Here is a 27437-nt window from a genome sequence, read left to right as displayed (position 1 = left end):
GCATCACATTTCATATATATTGCTCTGATTCCTGATTCTCCGTGCAGGTAGACATCCCCCTCTCCTGGCAGAAATCTCCATTTTCTTCAGCTTTCTTCTTGTGTCTTTATTTCCCACAATATTACAAAGTAATTCAGCTTTTCCAAAGTATTTACATTGCATTTGTCTTAAATGAGGTTTCAGTTGAAAATAGACAAAAAGCTTTTAAGCCATCGTGGCAGAAAAAGTCAACGTCCAACAATCAGAGCTGATGCACATTACGCTTTCTTTATTCTTACCACCACTTACAAATACTTAAATTTGTCTTGTTATTTCAAAGTAATAATCTGGAAGATTTTCATTTAAATAAATGTCTGTTGAGTTTCTATTGCTGATGGAGGTAACACAATGGTGACTGAGCCTATGGCCCACTGATGAAAGCTCTTGCATTTGCAGTATTACAGTCTGGGTGTCTGGTGCGACTTTAGTGGAAAGAATCACAAGCGGCGCCCAGTTAGTGACGCGTTTTCCATCAGCCAGCAGTGGTTGGTCTGCCAGAGAGGGTAGGCGGAGATAAGCGGCTGCTTTTCCGCTCTCTGCAAGTGTTGCGAGTAAAAAGTAATCTACTATGGCTGAACAAACAAAGAAAAGATGGATGACTACAGATCCAACTTCAAAAATAAGTGAAAATCCAAAGATGAAGAAACAAATTGGACGCTCAGATGAAGGCAAACTTTTTAAAAAGGAAAGCGACCGTCAGCGTGAACAACTGGAGCCAACCGTGGACGTCACACATGCAGCACTGTCTGGATATCTGGATAAGTGTGCTCCTGCAAATACCGTTTATCGCCATAGGTGCTGCAAAGAGAACGAAACTGAAATGTTCGAGATTAGCACTTTAAAATTGATTCAGAAAGTCTTTATTGTGTGTGTGTGGCAATCGTTCAAAAGTGCCAATTTTGTACTGGACAAATCCTCTTAGTAAGAGCCTGAACATTGAAAATCAATTGTTGTTACAACACAGGCCCAAGATCTATTCCATCAATACTTGTTAGTGTCCAAGTAAGAAGAAATTCAATTTTCGTATCACTATGAAAGACGGGCTTTCTACGGGTTCCAAATTTGATTTGAACATCTGATGGGAAATGTGATTGCATCATGACTCAGCACAGACACTCACTACTTATCTGCAGGAGTGTGTAAAGCAAAACAGTGCAACAAAACACACAGATATGACTTTTTTCAAGCATGAACACAGCTTTGGATTGAAATATTTCCACTGCTAGAATGATGATAAAGAGTCTTTTATATAACACATGTCTATATTTCCACATTAGCTGTTGAAAAGAGGCACCACACGGTCTATAATCGCCCTGCAGATGGGGCACTTCTTTGGCTCTGGCAGGGTGTCGTAGCACTGGGCACATGCACACACATGGCCGCACTCCAGAAACACACAGGACCGCTCCCGGCTCAGACACACAGTGCAGCTGGTGGGCGACACGCTGCCCTCGTCTAAGTTGAGTTCACGCATACGTTTCTTCTGCTTCTCCTTGAACTCCTCCAACATGTTCCTCTCCTTCCTACTCTTTCTGCGGTGCACGTATCGCTTCCACAGGATGAAGATGAGTGTGGAACAAGCTGCGACGCCAAAGACAACAGCCAGAATCCTCCACAGTCTGACGCTGTTCCCCTGCTTCCTGAGGAGAGACTCGTAGTCCAGCCGAGTCAGGAAGTACTGGAAGCCCTGTTTGGGAGGCTGGAGCTTGATGAGGTTGTTATCCAGAACAAGCTCCCCTACGCCTGTGACGCTGTCCCCCAGCCGCAGCATCTCCTCAGTTTCGTGGATGCCCTTTGGTCGTTCCCCGCTGATGAAGTGTCCGATAACGTTGGACAGGGATTGGACTGTGGGGTGGAAGTTCTCGTAGGTGGTCTCCAGGTCCAACTCGGCAGCGTCTAGAGGACGTATCACCCGAACTGCGGCAGCGATATCGTCGTCATGAGAGCCGAGGGAAAAAGGAACCGAGTTGGTGCGCTGGTGGATGACTTTCTCTGTGTTGTTCCTGTTCAGAAATACCACATAAAAATCACAGTTATTAATGGTATGTTTACGGTGGATTTATCTCCACAATATTCTCTACTTCTATTAGATGCTGTTGTCTATAAATTATCAGAATATGGCTTTCACGGGGGGCTGGTTTGGCTCAGTTGGACGCAGTGTCCGCAGGTTCGACTCCCTTCCCCACTCCCATGTTTCCTCTCTCTTCAGCTGTCCTATATTATAAAGGCAAAATGGCCCAAAAAATAGTCTAAAAAACTGACTAACAAAAAGTCTTTAGTCATCCTTTTTGAAAAATAGGTATTAAAAGGAAAAAATGTCTGTGTCTGGAGCTGTGCGTCAGTCTCCGAGTGAGGATAAGAACCCCATCAGCATGTAATTAAACCAAAGTGACATTTGCAGGTGTGTTTACATGCTGTTTAATGTGCTCCAGCTGAACACCTAATAAGCTTTCTATCTCTGACGTTAGCAGCGCCGATTTCCTGCTAAATGTTTGTTTGGTCACCTTTTGAACAAGATCAGCTGCAGGACAAGACGTGTTCATTTTGTAAATTAGATAAGAAGGAGACTCTCGCAGGAGAGATAATGTGGGTTGTTGTTGTTCAGAGTCTACGCCTTGTGTCTGACTCAGTGTGACATTGTCATTTCCATTATATAACAATGACGTTACTGCCCTTTGACTGGCTGTATTCAGGGCTGCACAATTAACTCAAACATTATTGACATAATGAAACTGCAATGTCGGAGTCTTTATCCAAGGCTTTTAAAACAGCATTATAACAGTGCTGTACAACAGAGCAGCTGAAATGTCCTGCCCTGCAAATCATGTCTTACAGATGTGAGAAAACATGTTGTTTTGTACAGACTAAACAAATGTCACGACTTTAAGAGGAAGTTTCAGTGAAAACTGAAAATGAAATGCAAAAAAGATAGAAGAGAAATCACTCTGCAATCATATTTGTCAGAATAATCGCGATATGGTTTTTGTTTCAATATTATGCAGCCCGAGCTGTATCAAATCAAGTTCTACTACACGTGAGCAGAAAAACTGACAGAATTAAAGTGGATTAATGCAAAAATACAAGGTGCCAACATTAAAGTAGTTTCTCTCTCATCTACAAAGCAGATGAATAATGCAAATTAATTTCCGCCTGCCTTTCACAAACCCACATATAAGCTTCTCATGCCGTCTGAATGTTCATACTTTATTCAGGATACATGAACAAAACTTTAACCCTTTCAGTGACTCACCAGAGATGAGTGGTGCGATTCCACACCATCTTCTCCTCCTTCAGGGTCAGTCTTTCAATCACTCCTTTGCAGTTATCGACAAACTGGCTGCTCAGAGTTTCCTTCACAGTTCTCACGACACCTGCAGTGTGCAATAAATCAGACTCTGTGTATAACTGTTGTTATAATTATGTATTGTAATTTCAATCAACTATACAGAAGGTAATTAGGCTTTACAGGTGTCTAGCCATACCTTCTATGACCGCATACGGGACACATCTTCCAGGAGTTTCAGACAGGATGTTTTTCAAATCCTGGTCAATGGAGACTTTTTTTGCTTCCTATGAAACAAACATCTCAGATGAACAAATGGAGCCAACAGGCAATAAATCCACACACTACTGACATCCACACGACAGAGACAGATTGTGGTGAAATGTGTCCGACCTTTAATCTGGCAACTGTTGTAGCTCTGCTCCTGTAGATGGAGTAGAAGAGTGCAGTCAGGGCCGAGCTGGTGGCTAAAACCACGATCTGTGCAGTCGAGGGTTTCCCACTGGAGTCCATCCTGTGACCTGCTGCATTCAGTGCTGCTGTGAGAGAGATGACAAACACAGATTAAGCTCCTTGTACTTTACTTTATTTCTATTTCTGATCTTAAACTGCAACTAACTATTATTTCCTTTATTCATAAATCTGCTAAAATATTTGAATTAAGAGTTCACAAAGATAGAAACAGAGAAAAGCAACAAATCCTCATCTTTGAAAAGCTAAAAACCAGAACGAATTTGGGAATTATTTTTCACTGTTTTTGGCTTAAAAGTGTTTTAAAAGAATTTATCAATAACAAAAATCGTTACATTTCTAAAAGAAAAATTATGATGGCACTAATGGCTTTAACTGAACCCACAAAAGGTGACACAATATACTCCCCTTGCTTTAACCGCTGTTTACCTGTGAGCTGCAATGATAATATCTCTGTGTTGTTTCCCCTATTACGTTTCATTCTGATACGGACCTGCTATGTGTCTAAACAAAAGTCAGTCGTGATGATGAAAGGTATTTAATAGAGTGTATTTACATCGTATTACTGCAAATGTACATAAGTGAAGGGTCTGCTTATATCTTCCACCATTAAAGACGACATCTAAACACAGAGCAAACTGACTGTAGACAGACGTTTAGTGTCTTTATTGACAAGCTTTGACTAGTCCATGAAGTTAACGATATCATTAGACGCAACAGTTTCACCACTAGCAAAAGTTAACGACACACATTTAAATACGAAGTGTAATTTAAATAAAACATATACAATTATATTGTTAGAAGCCTCTCAAACCTTAAAACGTAGCATCAAGCTGACCAAACTAGCGTCAACAGCTAGCAGTGTCACCCACTTCCCTAATTGAGCGTACAGGCTAACGCAAGCTAATTAGCAGGTTTGTAGCTAGCGACGCTTCCATTAGCATTATTTAACCGCACGTTAAGGAGATATTGTAGCAGTTCTGTTACAAAGCGTAATGATGACTATTAGCGTCAACTGACCGCTTTCAATGGGTTTGTGTCATACCTGTATTTGCACTCGTTCCACTGTCAACAGAGGTAAAAAAAACTCTTCCGGGTTCAAATGAAGCTAACTGCAATACTCCTCCCTGCCAGCAGATGTCAGTGTAGAATAATTTATGGTACAGAAAGATTTTGGCTGAATTTTGCGGTTTCAAAGGAGGACAGGAAAATACAGGTATAAATAATCAAATTTTTGATAAAAACATTAACTAATAAATAAAATGTATAATGGTTGAAATACACAGCCGACATGGTTTACTGGGACACATTAAAAGTACTAGTAACACCTGTGCTTCTACTGCTTTGACAATCAAAATCTGTGCTGTGAAAAGATGACACGATAAGCATTATTTATTTATCCGCAATTCTGAACTTGAATGTAGAAGCAACTCAAGGACATAAATAGAAAAAGGAAATAATTAATATGAGGTATATAGATAAAAACAAGAATAGATGTAAAAATACAGATTTTTTCCTACCCATTTTAGTTTCATATTTTATTTGTCTCTTTCACCTTTTGCCCATTCTCCTTGTGTCACTGAAGAGGACATAGAGTCAGTGCTATAACAAATTTAATACAGAACCAAACCCATAATGTAAGGGGGCACCCACAGGCCACACGGAGGTTACGTGGCCTTTCTTGCCCTGATTTGACCCCCTTAGCTTGTGCTTTATCCTAGGCAGCATATGGTGCTTTCTTCAGTGTACACACACACGCACACAGCTACATTTGGATAAAAAAACAGGAATAAATTGGATGCTGTCAGACAACATAAGGCAGGATGTGAGTCAGTAGATTTATTACAGTCGAATGCGCAAAGCCTTTCGTTTTGATTGATGGCCCCTCAACTCTGACAAGAACCATATTTCAAAGGAGTAACTGAATTTGCCTTGTTTTCTTATAAATTGCTTCTTTGCTCCTTCTTGTTGCATCATGTGTGACGTGAAATTCAACCAGGAAAATGTTGTTCTGAATGAAGATGTTTTAAAATGAATGCACTTTTGACACCGACTAAAACTGTCCACACTGCTGGGTGAAGCCACTTCAAAGAAAAATAAATAACATCTTTGGCATTTTCAAAGTAAGTTAGTCTGTGAATTTGTTTTATTATTCATATATATATTATACTATACGTCCCAATATACGTATGATTCTTCAAGGTTCCCCAGCTGTCACAAACTCCCCTCTGCACTCTATTTTAAGGCTGTTATAGTGCAGTGTGTTTAAAGCGAATAACCTGACGGTGAACTGTGGAGCAAACAACCCAGCAGCCAGTTTCAGTCAATGACAGCTTCTGTCAGAGCGAGCAGAGCTGCTTTGGGTTAAAAGAAAATAGTGTCTCGGCTGTGTATAGGTGGTATTTTGCAGCTGAACTCACATCTGAACTTCTGCTGGTTGGATTTTGGAGTGAATGTCCAAAACTCAATAGTTTAATATAAAATCTACAGCATATATAAAAAATATGTTCTTTTTGTTGAGACAAAAAATTATTTGCCCGAACTTTTTACTAGTGACTAAATGTTACGCTGCTCTGGTGCAATTTACAGCCTACAATACTGTACATGGTTTTAACCAGCATACAGTTGCAAGTGTTGATGTTCAAGGGTGCAGGGGGAATGGAGCCTATCCCCGCTGTCACTGGGTGAGAGGCAGGGTACACCCTGTACTGATCGCCAGTCAATCACAGGGCTGACACATAGAAACAGACAACCTTTCATGCACATGTTCACGTCTACGGGCAATTTTAGAGTCACCAATGAACGTATAACGAGCATGTCTTTGGACTGTGGGAGGAAGCCAGAGGGAATCCACACATGCACGGGGAGAACATGCAAACTCCACACAGAAATGCCCACTTCATCCGATCTGGGATTCGAACAAGGAACCTTCTAGCTGTGAGGCGACAGTGCTTTCCACTGCGCCACCGTGCAGCCCATCATTACACCTTTAAACACCTGTTTCTAATGCACAAATGTTGACCGTGTTAAAAACATGCAGACCTGTCCAGAAGCCAGGAGGTAAGGTGAGTTAAGGGACCACACGGAGATGCCAAGTTTGATGATTAAAAAAGACCAATGAATGATCTGTATCTGTCTGACATTGCCTCTAAACTTGTCTGCGAGTGTTTTGGCTCTTTAGCCCTTATTTATGTCTTGTTTGTTCCCTGTTTGTTTTCTGTGTCATTCAATCGCCCCCCTGCCATGCACCTCCTGCTGCCAATCTACCTGCACACCTGCAGCTCATCCACTAATCAAGCTCCAATCAATTCATCAACTACTCATCAAACTACTTTACTGTTCCCACTGAGGCAACTGGTTTGGAGCCACTTGTACATACAAATATAAGGACGCAATGACACGAGAACAACAACTAAATTGTACAAAGAGCAAAAATATGGAAATAGGATTAATTCTGGCTTTACACTTATTCGTCAGGTGGTAATAATGCAGATGCCAATTTGCAGTCAGATTAACAGTCTTCTCTTCTTCTTCTCTTCAGTCGTCTTGTGTTTGCCTAAACGTTTAACGTCTAAAGCAGTGTCTACCTGTGCCTCCGATCCATCTGCTCACTTTAAGCTCCATCTACCTGCCTCTCGCTGTGTTTGCCAGTCTGCCTCTCATTTCACCACTCAGCCCTCTCTGCCAGCTCTTCAAACTCCAACCTCCACATTTTTGCAATGAATCTCCTTTTCAACTGCACTCGGTCCTGCTTGTGGGCCCAATTGTTGTGCAACCCAACAGTATCAGGCGATCTAAAGCTTGATTGCAACCACTTTTGCAAACATTAACCCTCTTTCAAACAGTCTTTGCTTTGGACAGACCTCAACACAAGTCCTAAGTCTAATTTGGATCTTTTACTCTGCAGGCCTGTTCTCTGCTCTACCCTTTTAAAACTCCAGAGGTTAAATAATGCAACAGAAATAGTCACCCCTCTAAAAAACTCCTCTGGCTGAATCTCTCTGACATAATCAACTTGACACGTGAATGATTAGTCGACGGGAATCTGCAGCTCGCTTCTGACGGGGAAAAGGTGCAACCATGTTTTTCAACCCCAGCGAAAGGACACAAACATCCTCGGGCCGTCGATTCAACATTAGTCACCTTGTTTTGAGGACAGAGTCTACCTTGCTGATCCGGTGTCCCTGTCTGCTCTGCAGACGTAAAACTCCCACTGCCTTTACTTTCTTTGTGCCTGTCACATAATGACATCCAATCAAGCGCCGGCCTGACACACATTCGCATGGATTCCAGACAGAAATAGGGACAGCAGATGGAGGCAACAGATTTACGGGAGGAGAGGCGAGAAGAGCATCACGTGTGTCGCCTTGACGATTGTAGTGTGAGATGTTGTTCAGACTGGTGCATTGTCTGTCCAATTAGACACTAACAAACCAAAGCCCCTCTTTAAAATGCCAGAGTAATTAAGAGGAGGAAAACAAAATAATCAAATAATACTGTTATTATGAGGCCAAAGACCTGACTTTTAAACTTCTTGAAATGTCAGATTTTTAACGCCTAAGGATGGAAAAAAGGAAGTTGTTTCTCTTCACTCTTAACTCTTATGTCATCCTGACTTTACAAAAACCATTGTGAGGCATAAAATAGGATACAGCTTCAATCGCAAGTATTTCTTACACCATTCAAGTAAATGAATAAAAGATCCGATATCAAAGAAGCGATCGAAACTTTTTGGATATTTGGGACAAAAACTTCTCTCATCTCAAACCCATTTTGAATAATTGGAAGATTTTTTCTGCTCTCTCACCGTTCACACAGATTTGAGCTCCCTCCTGGCTCACCGTCTGCTTTTTCTCACTGGGAAAAAAAACCACACATTATTTGGAAAAGTCTCAGTTCCTCCAGCTATTGAAATCAGCTTGCTTTCTGTGCCTGGAGGCCTGCCTCTGAGGATGATTCAGACGGAGCGCTGGATGCATAATGAGGCTCTTTGGCAAAGACTTTATTATGGCGGGCCTCATTTTTATTCCTTCGAGGCTTCAGAAGTGTGACACATTTACCTGCAACATGCGATGAAACACGGATGATGCTCGTGACAGTGAATGTGGGACGTCAGTTGTGCCCAATTGATGGATCATTGAATTTGAGCATGCAGAGAGCGGCAATATAGGTCAACAGGATAGTTGGACATTTTAGGGAATAAGTTCATATTATATTTCTTTCCGGAAGTAATCAGCCAGGTTAGCATTTTGCACCTGTTTCCAGGTTTTATCCCCAAACATAACCCACATTCTTACATCGTTAACCACATACTTGGACAATTTTTGGCACCAAAACAGAACAAGGCCTCCTTGGTGGAAGTTTTACCTATAGACACTCCAATCAAACACAGTGATTGGCTAGGAGCTAAGCTAAAGGTCTAATGACGCGAGATATTGTCCCCCAGGAGGTTTGATTGGCTTGGAGTGTCTATAGGTCAAACTTTTACCCACTAGGCTGAGTTCACGTCCCGTTTCCCGGTGTAAAAATTTGGGTTATGTTTGGGGACCAAAACTACATAGTCACGTATAGGTAGAGATCATGGTTTGGGCTAAAACATAAGTCAGCGTGGACTTCCAGCTTCTAAATATTGACGTTATGAGTACCAGCCAATCACAGCAAAGTTGTACAAGCCAATCACAGCACAGTAGGGCAGTATTTTGCAGTACTCTTTTGGGGAAATCATAATGCGTCTGCTGGCTCCAGCTTTATTCAGATATGGTAGTGTCATCAATCTTTTACCTAACTATCTTCAAGCAGTCAGAAAAGTTGATTCCTAAAATTTCCCACCATTTCTTCAAAGATGAAAAATATCTGGTTCTACTAAACCTTAGGTGCCAGACTATTGCTTTGAATCAGAATCAGTTTTATTGACCAAGTATGTGGGCACAAGGAATTTGAATTTGGTTTTACCTTACTCTCAGTGCGCCACAGACACACAAATGGACATACTACACTTAAAACAAGGACAGGTTAGATGAACAAAACTAAAACTACTATATAAAGCTACTTTTTAGCGGGAGTTCGCCGTTCTGGGGAAGAGAAGAAGCAAGAAAAGCACTTAGCCAGTTTGTTGTTTTTCCAGGGACGCCTCAACCTCGGGTTAGCTGCTGCTGCTGCTGCCACCAGTAAACAAATCTGGGCTCCATTGAGCAAGCAACGTTGGCCTTCGATCCAGTTTTGCAAGATGTCACTGTCCTCCCCAACAAAAAGTAGTTCCTGTTACACCACAAAGTGTCATTTTTACACTTTGGTGTTTGTACAGATTAAATAAATAGATCTAACTTAGTATTTAGAGCGAGTAGAGGAGCTGCTGAGGCGGTTATGATACATTTGGACAGAGCCAGAGTAGCTGTCCTCTACCTCTTTCATTCTCTATGCTAAGCTAAGCTAACCGCCTACTGACTGTAGAAGTATCAATTCTCTCTCGCTTTTGGCACGTAAGGGAATAACTATTGACAGAGCTGAAGTATCCCTTTAAGTGCTTAAAATCCAGATCCTAATCAAACACCGCAGCTATAAATAATTCACATAACGTGCCCTAATTGGCCCTTATTCCTAACTCCTGTTGGTTAATTGGCATTGACCTAACATGTAAACTAATAAATCAGTTAGTGTAGCGCAGCACTTTGCCTGTGGTGTGGTACAGTAGTAAATGAGGGCACGCTGACCTGCAGCTCTCCTGTGACTGTGACGCTCTGCTGATTAAAGGAGGGAATGAGTGTCCTGTATCTAATGTCCTGCACTCTCCCTGTTCATTAAACTATGATTCACTCACACTGCATTATGTATTCAGCCGAGCTTATGGGAATCTATAGTGTGGGAAAGAGAGGGTATTGATCTCCATCTCTTGAGGTTTGTACTCTTCTTTTTTTCAAACAAAGAAGAAATAAAATCAGCACAAATGGTCACACTGCTTCCTGTTGATGTTTTTGAGACTCTTTATTGTTGTGTTGGCATGTTATCTACGGCAGCAGTCTGATATATGAGTCGCCTTTTCTGTCATCGTTCTCCCCTTTCTCCTTCTTTACCGTGTGTTGGGCTGCCTCGCTGCCTGCCTCACGTACAGCCATAAATCAACCATCTAAGAGCTGGGACCTTCTCTGCAAGGCCCCTCTCATTGATTACACCGTGCTCAGTAAGTGTAGCGTGATGAAGAGAGAGCCCAATTCAATTAGGCTGACTCGCTACACAGAAATATGAAGCACACGCCGCCCCGGATGAAAGGATGTCTCCGAGAGCAACGGAGAGAAAGAAAGGAGATTTTGGGAGGTGAGGGAGGGGTGTCACTCGGGTAAAAAAATAGTGTGATAGTGTTCTGAATCTGGTGTGTGAGTTGTAAACGAATGTGTTCAACTGCGGGAGAGCCAGAGTCGAAAGTGAGAGCGAGGTCGGCTCAGGAGCAAGGAGGGCTGAGCTGAAGATCAGCGTGTAACCAGTACACAAACAGTTTGAAGCTCTGACATCAGCGCAGCTTTAATGTCTGTTTATCCATTACTTTGGTCTAGACTGAAAAATCTCAACAACTTTTAGGAAGACTCCCAAGACATGTGTCCAGACATTCATGGTACCCAGAGGATGAACCATACGGACTCTGGTGATCCCTTGTTCCTTTTCTGTGGAAACAGGTTCACATTTGTTTTTTGCATTTTAGTAAAGTTTCTTTACAACTATTAGATAAATCAAAATTACATTTGGTGATATTTGTGGTGCCCAGAGGAGGATTCCCAATGACTTCATAATACTGATGGCAGAGGCTGCTATGCAGAGTGGCAATCTCCAGTCAGGATCAAACCTTTCCAGCACAGTCACACACCAGCTGCTATGCCTTTAGTAGCAATTTAGGGTTCAGTGTCTTGCCCAAGGACACTTTAAAGCCCAGTTCAGATGATTCGCAACTGAACTGGGCATTGGTTAGTTGCAGAGCGTCTGAAGCCGTTGCGTGGAGTTGCAAAAGATTTGACTTGTCAAATCTCCAAATGCAGTTTTAGAACTGAATGATGTCGCCGTTTCACTTCAGCCAATCAGGAAACAGCATACACCGGCGTAGGCACCCTGTCTCTGCCGCTGCAGAAGCCAAAGACGGCTCCAGATCTTCTCTTTCCAAACTCTCTGTCTTCGTTTATTAATCAGTGTTACAGCTAACATTGTGAGCATGTCACTGTCATCCACTTCTTTTTATAACGATAACAGAAATCCAGCTAGTTAATTCATGTAACCTGGGCCTGATGCTAACGTTATAGTATTAACGCAGAAATAGTGGGGTATGTCAGTGCGTCGTTACTATGGAGACGGTCAGCTGTGTTGCGTTGCTTTGATGTGAACGGCCCAGTTTTAGAATGTTCACGATCAGATGTCAGGGGGTTCTTTTGGCAGGTGCATCCAGGGTCATTGTGAATCATTGATCTGAACTGGCCTTAACACGTAGACTTCGGCAGGATTGCGGGATTCAACTTCCTTGCCACTGTAGCCAAGTGCTCACTAATAGGTGGATTCATGTTAGGTAACTAATAAATAGTACGGTCTGGACCTGCTCTTCACTCTATTCACTGCAAGACTAGTGATATTCCCATTAGGCTCGTTCATACTGTGTGTTAAACGTCGGTTATTAGCTGTTAGCATGCTGAACGTGGTAAACATGAAACATTAGCACGTTAGATTGTGTTTTGGAGCATGTTAGCTTGCTGACCTTTTCATTTAGCTCAAAGCACTGCTGAAAGTTCATCCTCAGAGACGTTAGCGTAGCTCCATGAACATATTAGATCACGGTGACGTGAGTGTTTTAAATTGAGATTACTTCCAGTGGAAAAGACTAATGAACACAAGCCAGAGATATTTCACATTATTGGACTGCGTAATGAGTGTTTTTATATCATGCCGGAGGAACTGCTAGCCTTTCAACAAGATTAAACACGTTTATATGTAGATGATATTACAGCAGGCCTAAGTGCATACATGAGAAATTGTTTTTCACTTAATAAAACATTTCACATTCACCTTGAACGCAGACAGATTTATTAAAATGCATCACAGAGGGAACAAACACACACAACTTCATTTCGTTGGTAATATACCCGTACCACTCTGTGAAGAGCAGCTGGATCTTAAATTGGATGCTTGCACGGATCTCGTTTTATATTTATTTGAACAACATTTCTTATGAAAAAGTTTCAAGCTAAGAGATAAAGAGGCTGGATATATAACCAACGAAAGTCCAGACATTTCCTCATGTCATTGAACAGTCTCTCATTCAGGATGTAAACGCAGATGGCAGATAAGTCAATACTGAACACACTGATCCATTTCTGTAAAGGCCAAACTATGATTGATTTTTTTCAATTCAGCATATCAGGTTAGATATGAGCTATCTCACATCCCGGAGATGATTTATGGGACTATTTGTTTATGTCCTCTCAAGCTCACTGCTCTTTGGAGTCTCAAGAAGAAACCAGCTCATCCTGGATCAGATCACGGCCCCACTTTAGATTCACTAAACATCCAACAAAGCCGGAGAGCACAAGTCCCTTAATCATCCTAACAGGGTAGAGCAGACTGCCCAGGATATTCCCAAAACATTAAGTCTGTTTTCAACATTTTCAAACATTTCAATTTTGGCCAAACTCCCCGTGGCGATGCAAAGGAGCTCTCTTCAGCGCGCATCCCGAGCCACTGGGAATAACAGAATTAAACAGACACGAGCGAAAAGAAGCCAAAATAGAGCAGCTTAATTAGCTCCTATTTATGGTTTCTTTAATACACAAACACCAGGGGTAGAAAAAGAGACGTTTATGTTCCAGTAACTTAACTCTCATCCACCATCCACACGCAGCAGTCGGGTCCACGCTGCTCGGCAGCAGACACAAGATTGACTTATTTTGATTCATGGAAGCACAGAGAGCAGCTGCCCTCGTGATACAGAGTCAGCCGGTTACACAGATGTTTGGACACAATATTCATACAGCACAGGTGTTCAGCCATGTTCTCTAACGGGTAGAGATTGCATTAAATATTTATACCAATAATTTGCAGCTGCAGTTATGTCTTCAGGGAAACTGGATGCTATCCAGGTTTTTGAGTTAGTTTCCTATAATATCGGATGTTCGATAAACCATCTCCTCATCACTTAAGCATGATTTACTTTTTTGTTATAACGTTTACTTTGTGGTGCTTGTTTTATTTTTGGTCTTTTGCCATTATTGGACAGCGAAGATAGAGAGGAGATGTGGGGAAAGAGAGCGTGGGGCTGACATGCTCCAAGGGGCCGAGCTCGGAGTCGAACCAGCAAAGACTTTGCCTCTGTGTAAGGGGAGCCTGCTCTACCAAATGAGCTAAACCAGCTCCCCGATTGTGGCGCTTTAAAGCAGTGGTTCCCAACCTTTATTCCTTGGCGGGCCAGATTTCTAGATTTTCTAAAACATCCCCACTCTGCTGCCAACTTGATATCTGTTGCTTTGCCTGTTTGTTAGAAAAAGCCTGATATTTTGCTGCGTACTCTCGGTACATAAACCGCTAAATCTGTGGTCTCAGAGTCCAGCTCTTTGACCACCAGCCATCCACTTGACCCCCTTCCAATGACCTGCAGGCAGCTCAGAAAGGAAGTGCATCCTCGACCTAGAGTTCCCAGTGAACCTAATCCAGCCAGCAATTAAATTTACACCAAAATTTAATCAACTTTTTAAACACAATTTGTAGAAGACCAGGCTGAGAGTTTGAACATGATTTTGCTTCACTGCTTCATTTCAAGAGCTGCGACGCCCCTGGTGATAAAATATACTGTGTAAGAATAACAAACTGCACACTGGGACTCCTTATTTCAAATACATTATTCATCTTTAAGCCGCTGAACGTTAAGATGCAAGTGCTCATGAACTATTTTTAATTCCAGAAACTTCCTCTTCCTTTGAGATGCTCATTAATATTTTAGTAATAACTCTCATGGAAGTCTAATCCCTATATTATACATTTAACCGACATGTACCTGCATTTTCAACCAGAGTTCATGTTACAGCAAATGGAATTATGTCTGCAGCATTATTCGACAATAAAGACTGGTTTTAGTCCAACATTTAAAGACTCATTGATTGATCTGAGAGGAATACCAGGTTGCAACCTCTTCTGTCTCACTGCCAAAAGTGCAACAAGATCCTTCTGTTGACATCCTCATATAAACATCACACTTAATTACACCGTACGACTGACTTGACTGACTTTTACACCACAATTAACAAGTTACATAACTCCCTCGAGGACTACGCGATGTTCCCTCTTCCTCAGGTTTACAAGCACACAGAAACACAGTGATACCTCCGTGCAAAGCTGGACGGATAAATAATGCTTTGGTAGCGAGCCATTTGGAAGCAAAACAACGAAGCAGGGGAGGGGGCAGAGGGTGCCCGAGCGCTCGGCTCCTGCACTGATCAGCGCTGCATGATGCAGACAACAGAGGAGGAGGAGGAGGAGGAGAGGAAGGAGGAGCGAGCGGGGGAACAGACTGGCTGAGGCTCGCAGCTCTCAGTCTCTACTCTGTGCTTCGAGAAGCAGCTTCTCTCTGCTTTCACTCTCGCACACATCGGTTTTTTCTACTCTTTACCCTGAGCTGAGAAGAGCAAACGCAGCAGCAGAGGGGCTCATCGCTCCCACTTTCTGAACACCATGCTGCCCTGGAGAAGGAATAAGTTTGTTCTGGTGGAGGATGAAGCCAAGAGTAAACCCAAGAGTCTGGGGACGGGGCTGACCTACCAGTCCATCCTCTCCTCTCTGCTGCGCTCCTGTCCTGACCTGCTGCCCGACTGCCCCTTCGACTGGGTGGGCAACATCTTCACAACCAAACGGCAGAAGGTGGAACTGAACAAAGAGGAGCCGGTTTACAACGTGCGCTACCTGGGGAGCGTGGTCACCATCACGGCGAAGGGAGAAGGCTGCACGCAGGACGCGGTGGCCAAGATCTGGGCGAGGAGCAACTACGGGGATCAGAGTGTCAAGATGAGGTTAACAGTCGGGCCGCAAGGGATTCGTATGAGTACTGATAAATCTGGGAAAAAGAAACCCATCCATCTTTACTCTCTGAACAGAATCACATACTGTGCTGCCGACCCGTGCCGGCCAAAGATCCTGGCGTGGATCTACAGGCACCAGGTCAAAAATATGGCCGTGGTGCTCCGGTGTCACGCCGTCCTGGTCAGCAAGTCGGAGAAGGCTCAGGCCATCGCCCACAGCCTGTACCAGACCGCCACCTCCGCCTTCAGCGAGTTCAAGCGGCTGAAGCGTCAGAGCGACTTCCGGCACTGCCAGCAGCAACTGCTGGGGGAGGAGGCGGTGCCCCTGATGCCCCTGAGGAGGCTGCTGAACGGGCAGTGCCACTACAGACCGCCTGCGGAGAACCCGGGGACGGCCACTCGCCTCTGCTCCATCACAGAGGAAGAAGAGGAGGAGGATGAGGAGGAGCAGGAGAAAGGGGAACCAGAGGAGCAGATGGAGAAACAGAAGGTTTTAACGACAAACACAGACCCGACTCAGTTATTATCCGAGCTGGACATTGGGGATATTGCCAGGTTGGAGCAGTGCCAAATCAACTTTGTCAGTGACAGCAACAACAACACGTTTACATTCATAACGTCTCTGGTGTGACAATAAAAAGACGCAATTCTGCAACACATTCCTCTCTTTGCCCTTCACTGGTCCCACTCAGGCTCCCTCCTGCCCCCCCGTCCATGTAAAGTGAAGTGTTTACCAGAAACTTCTCCGGCTGCCGGGCGGCAGAGGAAAGAAAAAGCTCTTTCTGTGGGAGTAATTTTGTATCCCAGCTGGCTCAGACTCTGCTGTGACTGTAGCAGTTTGTGAAACTGCGTGTTTACAAAGAGGGCCGGTGATGCACAGACGAACATAGCACAATGACGAACGAGGACGATGATGACATATGTCCACCACAGCACCAAGCAGGATGCGTTTATTAGTCCTCTGTCTCTTATTTTTGTGAGTAGAAGTTTCCAGCAGGGACATTTTTGTTTTGGATGCGACTTGTTGTAATATTTTTTCAGGGAGGTTCTTTGTAAATTTGTGTAATTTTTCTAACACGACAATCCTCACTCAAATCTTTCACAGGCCGACCTTTGTGAGTGCTTACAACCGCCAGAACTTTATTAGTGTTTTGCTAATGATCACAGCCGACTAATGAATAAGGCTATAAATTAGGAAGCAAGCCATTTAGTCGACATGTTTATCGCTGCCATTTGTTTCCCTCCTTATCATTTATGCATGACGTGTCAGGAGTAACCTTTTCATGCCGGGCTTTTGTCTTATTTCACGTCACATCTTTGATCCTTCGGCGCTTTCAAATGAACACTGTGATAAATGTGCAACCAAGGACAAAACACACAACTGTCATGTCATGCATTTTTATATGTAGCGTCACCTGGTTTGCCGAAACACGAAGAACGCAACCACATCTCATTGTTGTTCTCTTTTAGTTTCTGCAGTTTTTCCACACGAGCCCTTGCAAAAATGCGGACGGACCCTTACAATTTCACACCAACTGTTTTGTAGCTCACTTTAGCTAACTTCCTGTTGATACTATCTGTGCCACTGTCTAAAGATGCTTTGTGTTACTATGAGATGAAGCTATTTATTTACCAGATATGATGAATAAAAATTAGCCACACTTGGGTTTCCGTGTTGAATCTCAAAGGGAGGGTGTTTCTTCATGTTGCAAAGAGATTATTCAAATGAATTCGACGACTTTACATTCCAGCAGTGGATTTGCATGTGTGTGTAACGTGCACTTCAAAGAAAGGGAAACAACACATGTACAGCAGTAATCGGCTTCCTGAGCTGTGAGACTGTAAAAAACAAACAATGCTTACTTTAATCTACCGGTCGGTTCTGTTTTATGTTAATGTGGTTTGATAAAATCCTGCAGGCCTCGTCCTGTTCTCTCAGCCCCTCGCTCTGCGGGGAGGCATTAATCAGCCGATTGAATTGTTCAGGAAATGAACATAAAGCACCTGCCTCTGCAGGACGCCTGTCAGGCTCTGACGGGAGCGAGTGATCCAAAACGGGCGACCAGGAAGTTGTGAGTCACCCATCGACCATTTTACTGCAAACTTCAGCCATTTTACTGACGACAGAGTCTTTGAGATGTTTTTACTGGCATCACATAAACATTTATAAGTGAGGCACGTTTAAGATGATCTTTTGTCTTTAAACGACAGTTAACACATTTTTCATCTTCCATATTGTGTCATTACAATAAAACATCACAGAGCAATAAATATTTAACGCTCTGTGGAAGTACTGACGAGAAAACCGATCATAAATTCTGTTTAATTGTTGCATAACAACATCAAAAGCTGTGTGGTACGACAGCGTACCAGAGTCCTCATTAGGAATTCTGCTTTTGAAGAGAGAAAGGTGCAGCCGCTCTGCTGATGGAAACAGAATCATTCTGAGTTGCTTTAAATCACTGAGATGGATTGTTTTGAAGGGGATACTCTCAGCTGGAGCCTTTAAATCAATTGTTTTATTTTCTGGAACAAACCACCTCTAAAGTAGGACAGGATCTAATAAGAAGATTGATAATGAAGGATTCCCGTGCCCTTGGCGGGATAACTGCAGAGGAGACACCGTTCGTGTTTTTACTGCTTTATTATATTGCCCCTGCATGTTAATCTGCAGCTCCTGCTCTGCATAGATAAACTGTCGGTGCACAATGCGATAAAGTCAGACTGTTTGCTCACTGACATTCATGGGGACATGCATTGCTGCCAATGCTGTGTTTACATGTAGTGGCGAGCAGAGGAGCCACTGTGCTTTAGTGTAAACATAACTCCTGTCGGGGCGAGCGGAACGAGAGCGAGCAGATGGCTGCAGCAAGGTGCACGCTGGGCTTTATCACAGTCATCTTCCAGAATCACACGGGCTCAAGCCATCATCTGAAGCTTGTTGTGCTTTGTCACACCGTCAGCCCTCTTAAAGAAGAGGAAATCTAATCGAACATGGCAGGAGCGGCCTGTCAAGTATCTCATATATAACCGTTCAGTTCCGTTTTACAGCAGGGTGTCTCTGAAGACCCAAAAAGCTGCTTCTGCCTGCACGCAGCTGTTCAAAGGCTTCCTCGTCCCCCGCGCAGCTTGTGTAAAGCACACACAGGGAGATGAGTGACAGGCCCCGCTTGTCTCCATCGCGACGAGGAGGAGCGAAAGGAACAAAATGTTGTGTCCCAGAGAAGCTGGCAGAAGGTGGCGGTCCGTTTTGTTCCAGAGAGAATTGTACAAAAATACCCAGAAGTGTTAAGCAGCTTCTGTAAGAGGAGGCTGAGAGGGAGGAAGAACAGTCCATGCAAGGGAAGGAAGGACACTGTGGATCAATGAGAGGCTGCTCAGTGAAAGAAAGATAAACAGTAATGAGACCTTGTGGAAAAAGTGGTTGTGTGGGTGTGCGTTTAAGAGGATCCTGCTGACTGTACAGAAATGTTATTCCACATATAATGCACCAGATTTCTGAGTCAAATTAAACAGAATATATGTTGTTTGTCCGTGCCTTCTTGAACGACACCCTAGAAAGAAGATCTCTATTATTTGAGGTCACTATCAGGAGGATCCGAAGGTCTTACGTTAATTAGTCAGGGAAAGACCCTTTTTGATTTAAATTCTCGACCTCCGTCAGTATGAAAATGATGGACAATTTGCTGGCAGTCAACAGCAGTCTCTGTTTGACATTCTGTTGACCAATGCATCCACACAGGCTCTGTCCCTCCACAAAACCTGTCCCTGTTTTAAAACACATAAAATGTTGTCTTCGCTTCGTTAGGATATGGAAGATATGCCGAACTGTAACAGGCTCATTTCTGCCCCCTGAAAATACCTACTGATACTCGACACTTCATACCCACTGCTGTTGTAGTGGATGTTTCCCCCCTAGTGGCCACATGGGGCAACAACGACTCCAAGGTGAGATTAATGTTTGTCAATTCACCATATTCGCAGGGTAGGTTTTTCTCTGAAAGGTTAGCGAGCTATCTATGATTAGCTTATCTGACAATTTGCCTTAATTAAACTGCTTCCAAACTGATCAGCAACTGAAAGTCAATTGATAGTTTGAAATAAGTAAAACATGTTTGATTATCCATCAGCTACCCTTAGCCTAACAGCTAACACAAGCTTTCAAAAGCTTCCTTCTTAATAATAGCTGACATTGTTACACGATGCAGAAGCATAAATTCAAGCATGAATGTAAGCTAGCTTACAGTAACAGATGTTAGCAGACTAATTGTATTGTTGAGTTATCAGAACAACATATTTTTGAACTCATTAGGACAGCTAACATTCATTCGGTAACATTACCTTAAGCTAGGAACCTGAGCCCTTACTTTTGTATGTTGTGATAGCCTACTATCAGACGGCAACGTTAGCTAGGAGTTAGCCGTTTGCTAATGTCAGTTGTTGTGATGGTAGCTAATGAGTTATCAAAAATAAATTTCTAAACTCATTAGGACAGCTAACATTATTAATTAGGTAATATAACCGTTAGCGAGGAAGCAAAGCCCTTCCTTTTGTATTTTGTTAAGCTATCAAACTGTGATCTTAGCTAGGAGTTAGCTGTATGCTAATGTCAGTTGTTGTGACATAGCTGTTGATGTCCCTCTGGATTTTAAATTTCCATAGTTTTTTCCTTTTCTATCAGAATCTGTATGTCTATAAAACTTACACAATACAACAGTACAACATTTTAACAGTAGGCTATTTGAGCCTCCCAGCCTGAGCATGATGTAGAAGGACAATGAGTCCCCCTAGGTGGGTGCAGTTGAAGTCATTTTAAGGTTGCTGAGGTTTAAAGAGAGGAGCATAGCTAAATAAAACCGTGTGAAGAAGACTTTCAGTCTGAGTCAAATAAATGTGTTACTCAATTGATTTCGTAGCCATTGTTGTTGTTCCTCCCCCTCGGTTCCGGTGCACAGTTTGACAACACTTCATCCCCCCCGCAGCGCTCATTTGATGGATTGCTTTTTCAACAGAGAAACTGCTGTTTCATGATGCCACACTAATCAGTCTGCTCAGTCGGGTGGGCGTACTCAGAGGTCTGGACCCGGGCAAAGATTTATGCAGTGTCTGAAGTGTTTTCAAACTGTATGTTTTGCTTGAGCAAGAGAGGAGACGTCATGGAATAAGACTGAGCTGTTAGTTATACAAATGTACACCGAGTCAACTCCTCCAGCTCTGTTAAAGGGCATTGCACAGCATCTTCCCTGAGCTGTTCTATAGAGTCCTTCAGAGTCTCCCACATAGTGACTGTATGATTTCGTCACCCAACATCCCGCTTTGCTTCGGCACTTGAACACAATCAAATGTTGTTCTGGGGCCCTTATGGAACCAGCTTTTTTGGAGGCCTGTATCCATCCATACATCCATACATACCGCTTGTCCTGTTCAGCGTCGCGGGGGGGGGGCTGCAGCCGATCCCAGCTGTCATTGGGCGAGAGGCGGGGTACACACTGGATTGATCGCCTGTCAGTCACAGGACAGACACATAGAGACAGACATCATGCTCACAACCACACCTACGGGCAACTTAGGGGGCTTTCACTCTAGGGACCCGGGTCCGGATCCGAGTACCCTTGACCCCAAAGTCCAGTTCGTTTGATCAATGTGAACACTGTGTACCGTACTCGAGCACGATTTGTTGATCCGTGCCTGGATCCACTTAAAAAGGTGGTCTCGAACGTGGGGTACGTATCAGGTGTGAAAAGCTACGGTCACGGACGTGGACTGCTTTTCACAACGTCTCCTCCGAAATCCGCGTATGCACTCTCCGACGCTGATCTCATCCTTTGAACTGCACGGCCATGGCTGATACCGTAGGAAGGTAGGTGAGAGGGTCGTTCTTGAGATTTTCTCCAAAATATCTTCTCCTTATTTTTGAGGTGCATTACCGCCACCTTTTGCTTCGGAGTCCCACCACAAGTGTACTCGGGTACGGTACGTAATTATTAATGTGAAAGCTGACCGACGGGGGAGAGGGGGGGGGGGGGGGGGACCGTACTCAGCACGGTACGAAGCAATCGTACCTAATGTGAAAACGCCATTAGAGTCACCAGTGGACCTAACGAGCATGTTAGGACTGTGGGAGGAAGCCGGAGAACCCACACATGCAAACTCTAAACAGAAAGGCCCCCCACGTCCAAACCGGGGTTTGAACTAGGAACCTTCAAGCTGTGAGACGACAGCGCCTGTCTCCATTTCATACTTAATTTGACGCTTCCATCATTTTACAGTCGAAGGAGAAAACTTGAGTTACATTTACAAGTTCAAACTATCAAAGCTAACAAGCATCTTTTTCCATCTCACACACACACACACACACATCCTGGGATACGACTTGCACACCTGGCAATTTGCAAATGAGATTCTCTGTGTTTTTGCATCTCAGCAACACTGTCAAACTCACACTGAGAAACAACCAAACTGCACTCTGATTGTGAAATGCACATTCATGAATTTTTTACTATTATAAAACACATAAAGTCTTAAAGTAGGTGAGCAATCATTCGACTAACTTGTCAATTTATGTCCTCGGGCCACAATTGTTCCCGTTGAGCGTAAGCTGCAATCCACATTCCTGCAAAATATACATTAATAAGTAAATAAAAAGCATCTCTCGAGTGCCAGCGAGCATAACTGTGCTGCTAACTAATTCATGCGAATAAGGGATTAGTTACCGCCATAAAACATTTATGATTTCATCCCATAAAAACATAATAGGAGATGCCAGAAATTATCGGGGAAGAAGTCTGAATCATGCCTCTGGACATGCGTTTTGTTTTATAACGATGTTCGGAAATGTGAATAATATCTCTGTAGTGTCTTATTTCCATGGTACAGTGTTTTTTTTTAGCAAGGCAGAGACTGCAGATAAATTTATGATGATGAAATGACTGTTTCTGTCAGCTTCACTGCTCATCGCTGCACTCCTTTTTGCTGAGACTTTATTGAATATGAGCCACAGAGTAGATACTTCCTGCCCTTTCTGCCACTATTCAACTAATCAAATCCGGTTAAATTTGCAAAATTGGAAAACCATTCTTCAAAGATTTTTGGTAATAACGTCACACAAATGAGAAGAGGTGATTTTATAAAACCTGCATGAGGAAATTTAATAACCCTGATGTCGTCCAGAGGCTACGGGGTGGCAGGAAGGTTGCACCAGTCTGTCGTCCCCCTACGTCACCAGAGAGCCATAACACGGACTAATTATGAAATCAATAACGTTGGAGCGCAGGTTTGTGTTTGTTCTTTTACGGCATCCAATTGGAGACAATGTTCTCTAATGTCCTTATTGGGTCTGCTTAAATTGTTTTCAGTTTGTCACGATTGTGCATGTGGTTACACGCTGAATCAGCCCTGCCTGACACCTGTGTGTACGCTGACTGTGATAATTGCACACTGACATCCACAGTGCCTGCAGAAAAACACAGGCTTGCACTTAAAGATGGTAATTTGGTCGTGATTACACGGGATTCTGAAGGCGTAGTTTGATATTTTGAGAAATGTGCTAATGGGCCTCCCTGTTGAGTGTAACATGAGAAAATCAATATCAATACTGTAATTAGTTCAGCAGGTGAAACAACTCTGAGGATATGGAAAATCCAACGTGCAGACAGGAGAAGGAAACACACGTCAGTCCAGATCCGGCAAACAACATTTAGAGAGTGAGGCAGCGTCCAAGCTCCAAAAATAAGCTTAAGTATGTCAGCAGGCAGATTAACATGAAGGGAAAAGACTACAAAGACAATCTGTCAGAGGACCAAATGCAGTGTGACGGTAAACAGAATACACTAACATAATTAGGGGCTTGCAAACGAAGATCTGGTGGTGAATGAAGTCAGGTTTCTATTCAATTTTTTCAGCAAACCATGTGGAACAGATAATGGAAGTGTGGTATTCCAGTCAGACAACTCGTGTTTGTGCTATTTTGAAATGTTTATTGCAGCAGCAGAACATGCAGATATCTGAGGAGTGATGAGATACTATATTGGACCACCTAGCCGGAGCCTGCAGGTGGACGCTGGGGCTGAAAGTATGAGTGCAGTACTGGTGCAGGGGCAGCGGTGGCAATGACAGAGCAGAGGGAGAGAGCGGAAATCTTGCAGCTTAAACAGACACCAAATTGGGAGGAAGTGTTTGTCAGGTGTTTGTGGAGAACGACGCATGTCGAGTGTGAAATCAGTGCAGCTCGAGTCGCCTGCAGCATGCAGGTGTTTTGTGTAGTTTAACGAGTCTCAGTCCCTCCATAACCTTTCAGCCAAGTTTGTTTCCATTGTGCTTTTTCGAGTTTTTATCAAAACATTTGGACCTTTTTGAGAAAAATCTTCTTCTTTCAAATGTCATTGCATTTTACTTATTATGGTTTTTATGTGCTAATGTAGCCGAAAAATCAAATCAAACCCCCAGTGGGTGCTGGATCCAAAACAATCAAGTATATCAGAAAAATATATAAAGATCCGCACACCAGGAAGCTCCTGTAGAGGGTTTTATTCAGCACAAAGTGATGTTTCGAGCCAACATGCTCTTCCTCAGACCCTACGGGAGCTTCCTGGTAGGGCTTCCTAAACACAATGGATGGACATGATAAGTAAGTGTATCAAGCTACAGAAGCTAGCTGAAAAGAAGCTAGCAGGGTGAGACATCCAGTGTTAATTTTGTTAACAGAAATTACGACGAAAAATGTTCGTCAACAATCTTTTCCATAGCGCTGACGAGCTAAAATTAGATCTTTGATAATAAAAACTTAGGCAACACGTATGTTTTGTTTTCGTTAATGAGAGATGGGACTAAAATGTTATCGGTGCTTAGCTAAGCATTAAGACTGGCAGCAGGAAAAGCTAGCTTAGCGCAAGTAAAATATAAAAGTCTACGAAAACCTAAAGTTCACTCAAACGGACAATGCTCACTTGTTTTACTAACCCTTCAGGTCAGGTCAAGGTTTTTGGTAGGCAGATTTTTTGACAGGGCTAACCTAGCTGTGTGCCCCTGCTTCCAATCTCTATGCTAGGCTAAGCTAAGCTAAACTCTCCTGGCTGTAGCTTCATATTTAACAGATAGACATAAGAGTGGTGTTAATCTTCTCATCTAATACTCAGCAAGAAATCTCAAATGCATTTCTAATATTCTTTCCCTTTCAGTCCCTCCCCCTGCTTGCAACTGGATCAAGTTTTTAAAATATGGGGAGATGTTGTTGCACGTCTCACATGCCTTTCCTTTCACCTTCCTTCTTCTTGTAAAACTCTCTCAGATTAATAAGCTACAATAAAGATAATGTACCCTCTAGATGTCTTCTCAGTCTTTGTTTTACACCACTGCTGCAGACGGAGAGCAGAATAACATTATAGTCATGTCACTCGCTTCCGTGCTAAAGGCTCTGTAGCTCTGACTTAACACCAGGGGGGCAACAGGAAAGTAATTGGCAGCAATTATCATCACATTTGCTGCTATTTGCAGTAACAGCGGAGGTGTACTCGTCATTATACCTGTGGGTGCCTGGGTTCAATCTAATGAAGCATCTTTAGCATTCTGATGTCTTAGTAAAAGGCATGACTAATCGCATGATGACTCTGAAGCACTCTGGAGAAAGTTTTGTGATGCAGGAGAAAATGAGGCTCCATCAGAAAGAAAAAAAAATGTCCCTATTTATCCCCGAAGCATTTTGTTGGACAGCGAAGGAGGCCGTCAGTCCAGCATCCGTTGTCTCCTAGTTTCCTATTATCCGGGGAACGGCGAAACAAGGCAGCAGAGAGCAATCACTTAGACACACACAGAAAGTCATACAAGAAACTGGGCCAAGGCGCACACACACATGCAGGGCTGGGGGCATTTAATTTAGACGGGCCGTATTTGAGAATAAGATAAGGCTTTTTTTCTGTCTTTGATGAGCTACAGAGAGTGGCAGGTGGATAAAGAGAGAGCAGTGGAGTGGGTGGACTTGGCCCGCATGTGAGCACGTTGGCACATGCCACAGAGGAGGCCGTGATTGGAGACGAGCCATGGCCACAGTACCTGAATAAACAAGGATGCACAAAAACAAACAAGCTGGACCTCTGCAGCCCATTAGAGGGGACACGCCAGGGTACATTTCAAGCTACGACAGGTCTATTTTCAACTCCTCTCTGTGCTCTGTTGACCAACTGTGTCTGTATTCACGGTTGATTTAAAACAAACTTTCACTAAATTGAGCATTTCCTTCAAACAAAACATTTGCAGGTACAGACAATGACATAGAGAGCATAGAAATAGAAATACATGTTACAAATTTCACAGATATAAAACCTGTTCGTGCATTTCAAGCCAGAACAAACCCATAATTTTGCCTTTTATTGCAAAAGATTCAAAGACTAAGCCAATGTTACAGTGGATTTTTGGCACATGCAATATATAGTGATTAAAATGTCTGTAAATGAATATTGCATTATGTTTTTAAGTGAGCCACTTAACCTCAGTTCATCATTTTAAGGAGACATTGTGGTCTTTATAATCCGCTGTATAAAAGAGGAATGGCAGGCAGCGTTCTGTTTGTTCAAGATTAATTGTCGCGCTAACAAAGAAGCGGAGTGATACGGTGCCATAATTGGATTGGGTCTTTGTTCGCAGATATGCGAGAACACTTAAAAACTGAAGTTAAGTACTTGTTAAAAGAGAACAGAATATTTACTGGTGACGTCTAGGAGAGCTGCCATTTTGATTTAAATACACTTCTTCTCAAGTAAAATTTAGATAGCAGGTTATAAGCAGTTAAAAAATGCCCATAGCTGAGTCGCGAGTGCAATTAAGAGAGATGTAAAGTGGTGTCAGATATATTGTTTTTGATATGTATTTCTTTTATTTGTGGCAGTGTTGCATAACGTTAGACAACCTGAATAAAAGGTTAAGGGATCAACAACCTTGAAGCGCATCGGCTATCGTTGGACGAGGATATGGCCTCTGGGAGTGGCAGCTAATCTGTCAGAGCTTCTGGTTTACCAGTTATACTATTAGGGATATATCCAGGCCAAGTTTCCTTTCCATTCACTCGTCATTCACAGTCCAACAACAAACTTAAGAAGGGAGAATTGAGTTTGAGTTGAGATACAATGTGTACGACCGACTCATTTGTCATTTAAGAGATATACAGTATGTTATATAGGTTATCCAGCATACAACAAATGCCTACTGAAAGGGTAATCAGCAATACTACTCGGCCTACAAACGAACAAGAAAACTTTTGATACCACATTTCTTTTCCTTCGCCTACAGATTCTGTATTTACATGCAGAATCTATATATTGAGAATTAGGGACGTCTGAAGCTTCTCAGTCACCCAGGTGATGGTAATTTGAAGCTTAATCCAAATGACAACTGGATTTGGTTGAAGTCCTCGAAGATGTTTCACCTGTCATCCAAAATACTTCAATTCTAAACTGACTGGTGGAGCGAGCTAGAAGGGACGGAGCTAGAATCCACCAGTCAGTTTAGAATTGAAGAGGTATTTCGCATGAGAGGTGAAACGTCTTCAAGAACTTCAACCAAGTCTAGTTGCCTTTCGGATTAAGCTTCGGAGATTAAGGGATCACCAAAGTTATTAA

General features: G+C 42.9%; 2 protein-coding genes across 3 annotated transcripts; one reads left to right on the top strand and one right to left on the bottom strand.

The window, feature by feature from the left end:
• Window positions 1-248: 248 nt before the first annotated feature.
• mul1 (mitochondrial E3 ubiquitin protein ligase 1) lies at window positions 249-4873 on the bottom strand. 2 transcript variants are annotated; one of them, XM_069660467.1, is made up of 5 exons: window positions 4839-4873; window positions 3716-3861; window positions 3522-3609; window positions 3290-3410; window positions 249-2042 (listed from the first exon to the last, which is right to left on the bottom strand). In XM_069660467.1, exons 2-5 carry the CDS (start codon window positions 3833-3835, stop codon window positions 1313-1315), a joined length of 1059 nt encoding a protein of 352 aa, XP_069516568.1. In that variant the 5' UTR covers window positions 3836-3861; window positions 4839-4873; the 3' UTR covers window positions 249-1312. The 2 variants fall into 2 exon arrangements, with proteins under 2 accessions (XP_069516568.1, XP_069516567.1); XM_069660466.1 differs by lacking the exon at window positions 4839-4873 and adding an exon at window positions 4608-4672.
• Window positions 4874-15403: 10530 nt separating this feature from the next.
• Window positions 15404-17489, top strand: fam43b (family with sequence similarity 43 member B). The gene has a single exon (XM_069660473.1). The coding sequence runs from the start codon at window positions 15485-15487 to the stop codon at window positions 16457-16459; it is 975 nt and encodes a 324-aa protein (XP_069516574.1). The 5' UTR covers window positions 15404-15484; the 3' UTR covers window positions 16460-17489.
• Window positions 17490-27437: the final 9948 nt, after the last annotated feature.

Source organism: Semicossyphus pulcher, unplaced genomic scaffold (assembly GCF_022749685.1).
Source record: "Semicossyphus pulcher isolate SPU_LCO1_2020_fin unplaced genomic scaffold, fSemPul1.0.p SCAF_13, whole genome shotgun sequence".
Lineage (NCBI taxonomy): Eukaryota > Metazoa > Chordata > Actinopteri > Labriformes > Labridae > Semicossyphus > Semicossyphus pulcher.
The sequence above is the reverse complement of the archived record's forward strand: the minus strand, read 5'-3'. Positions and strand labels throughout refer to the sequence as shown.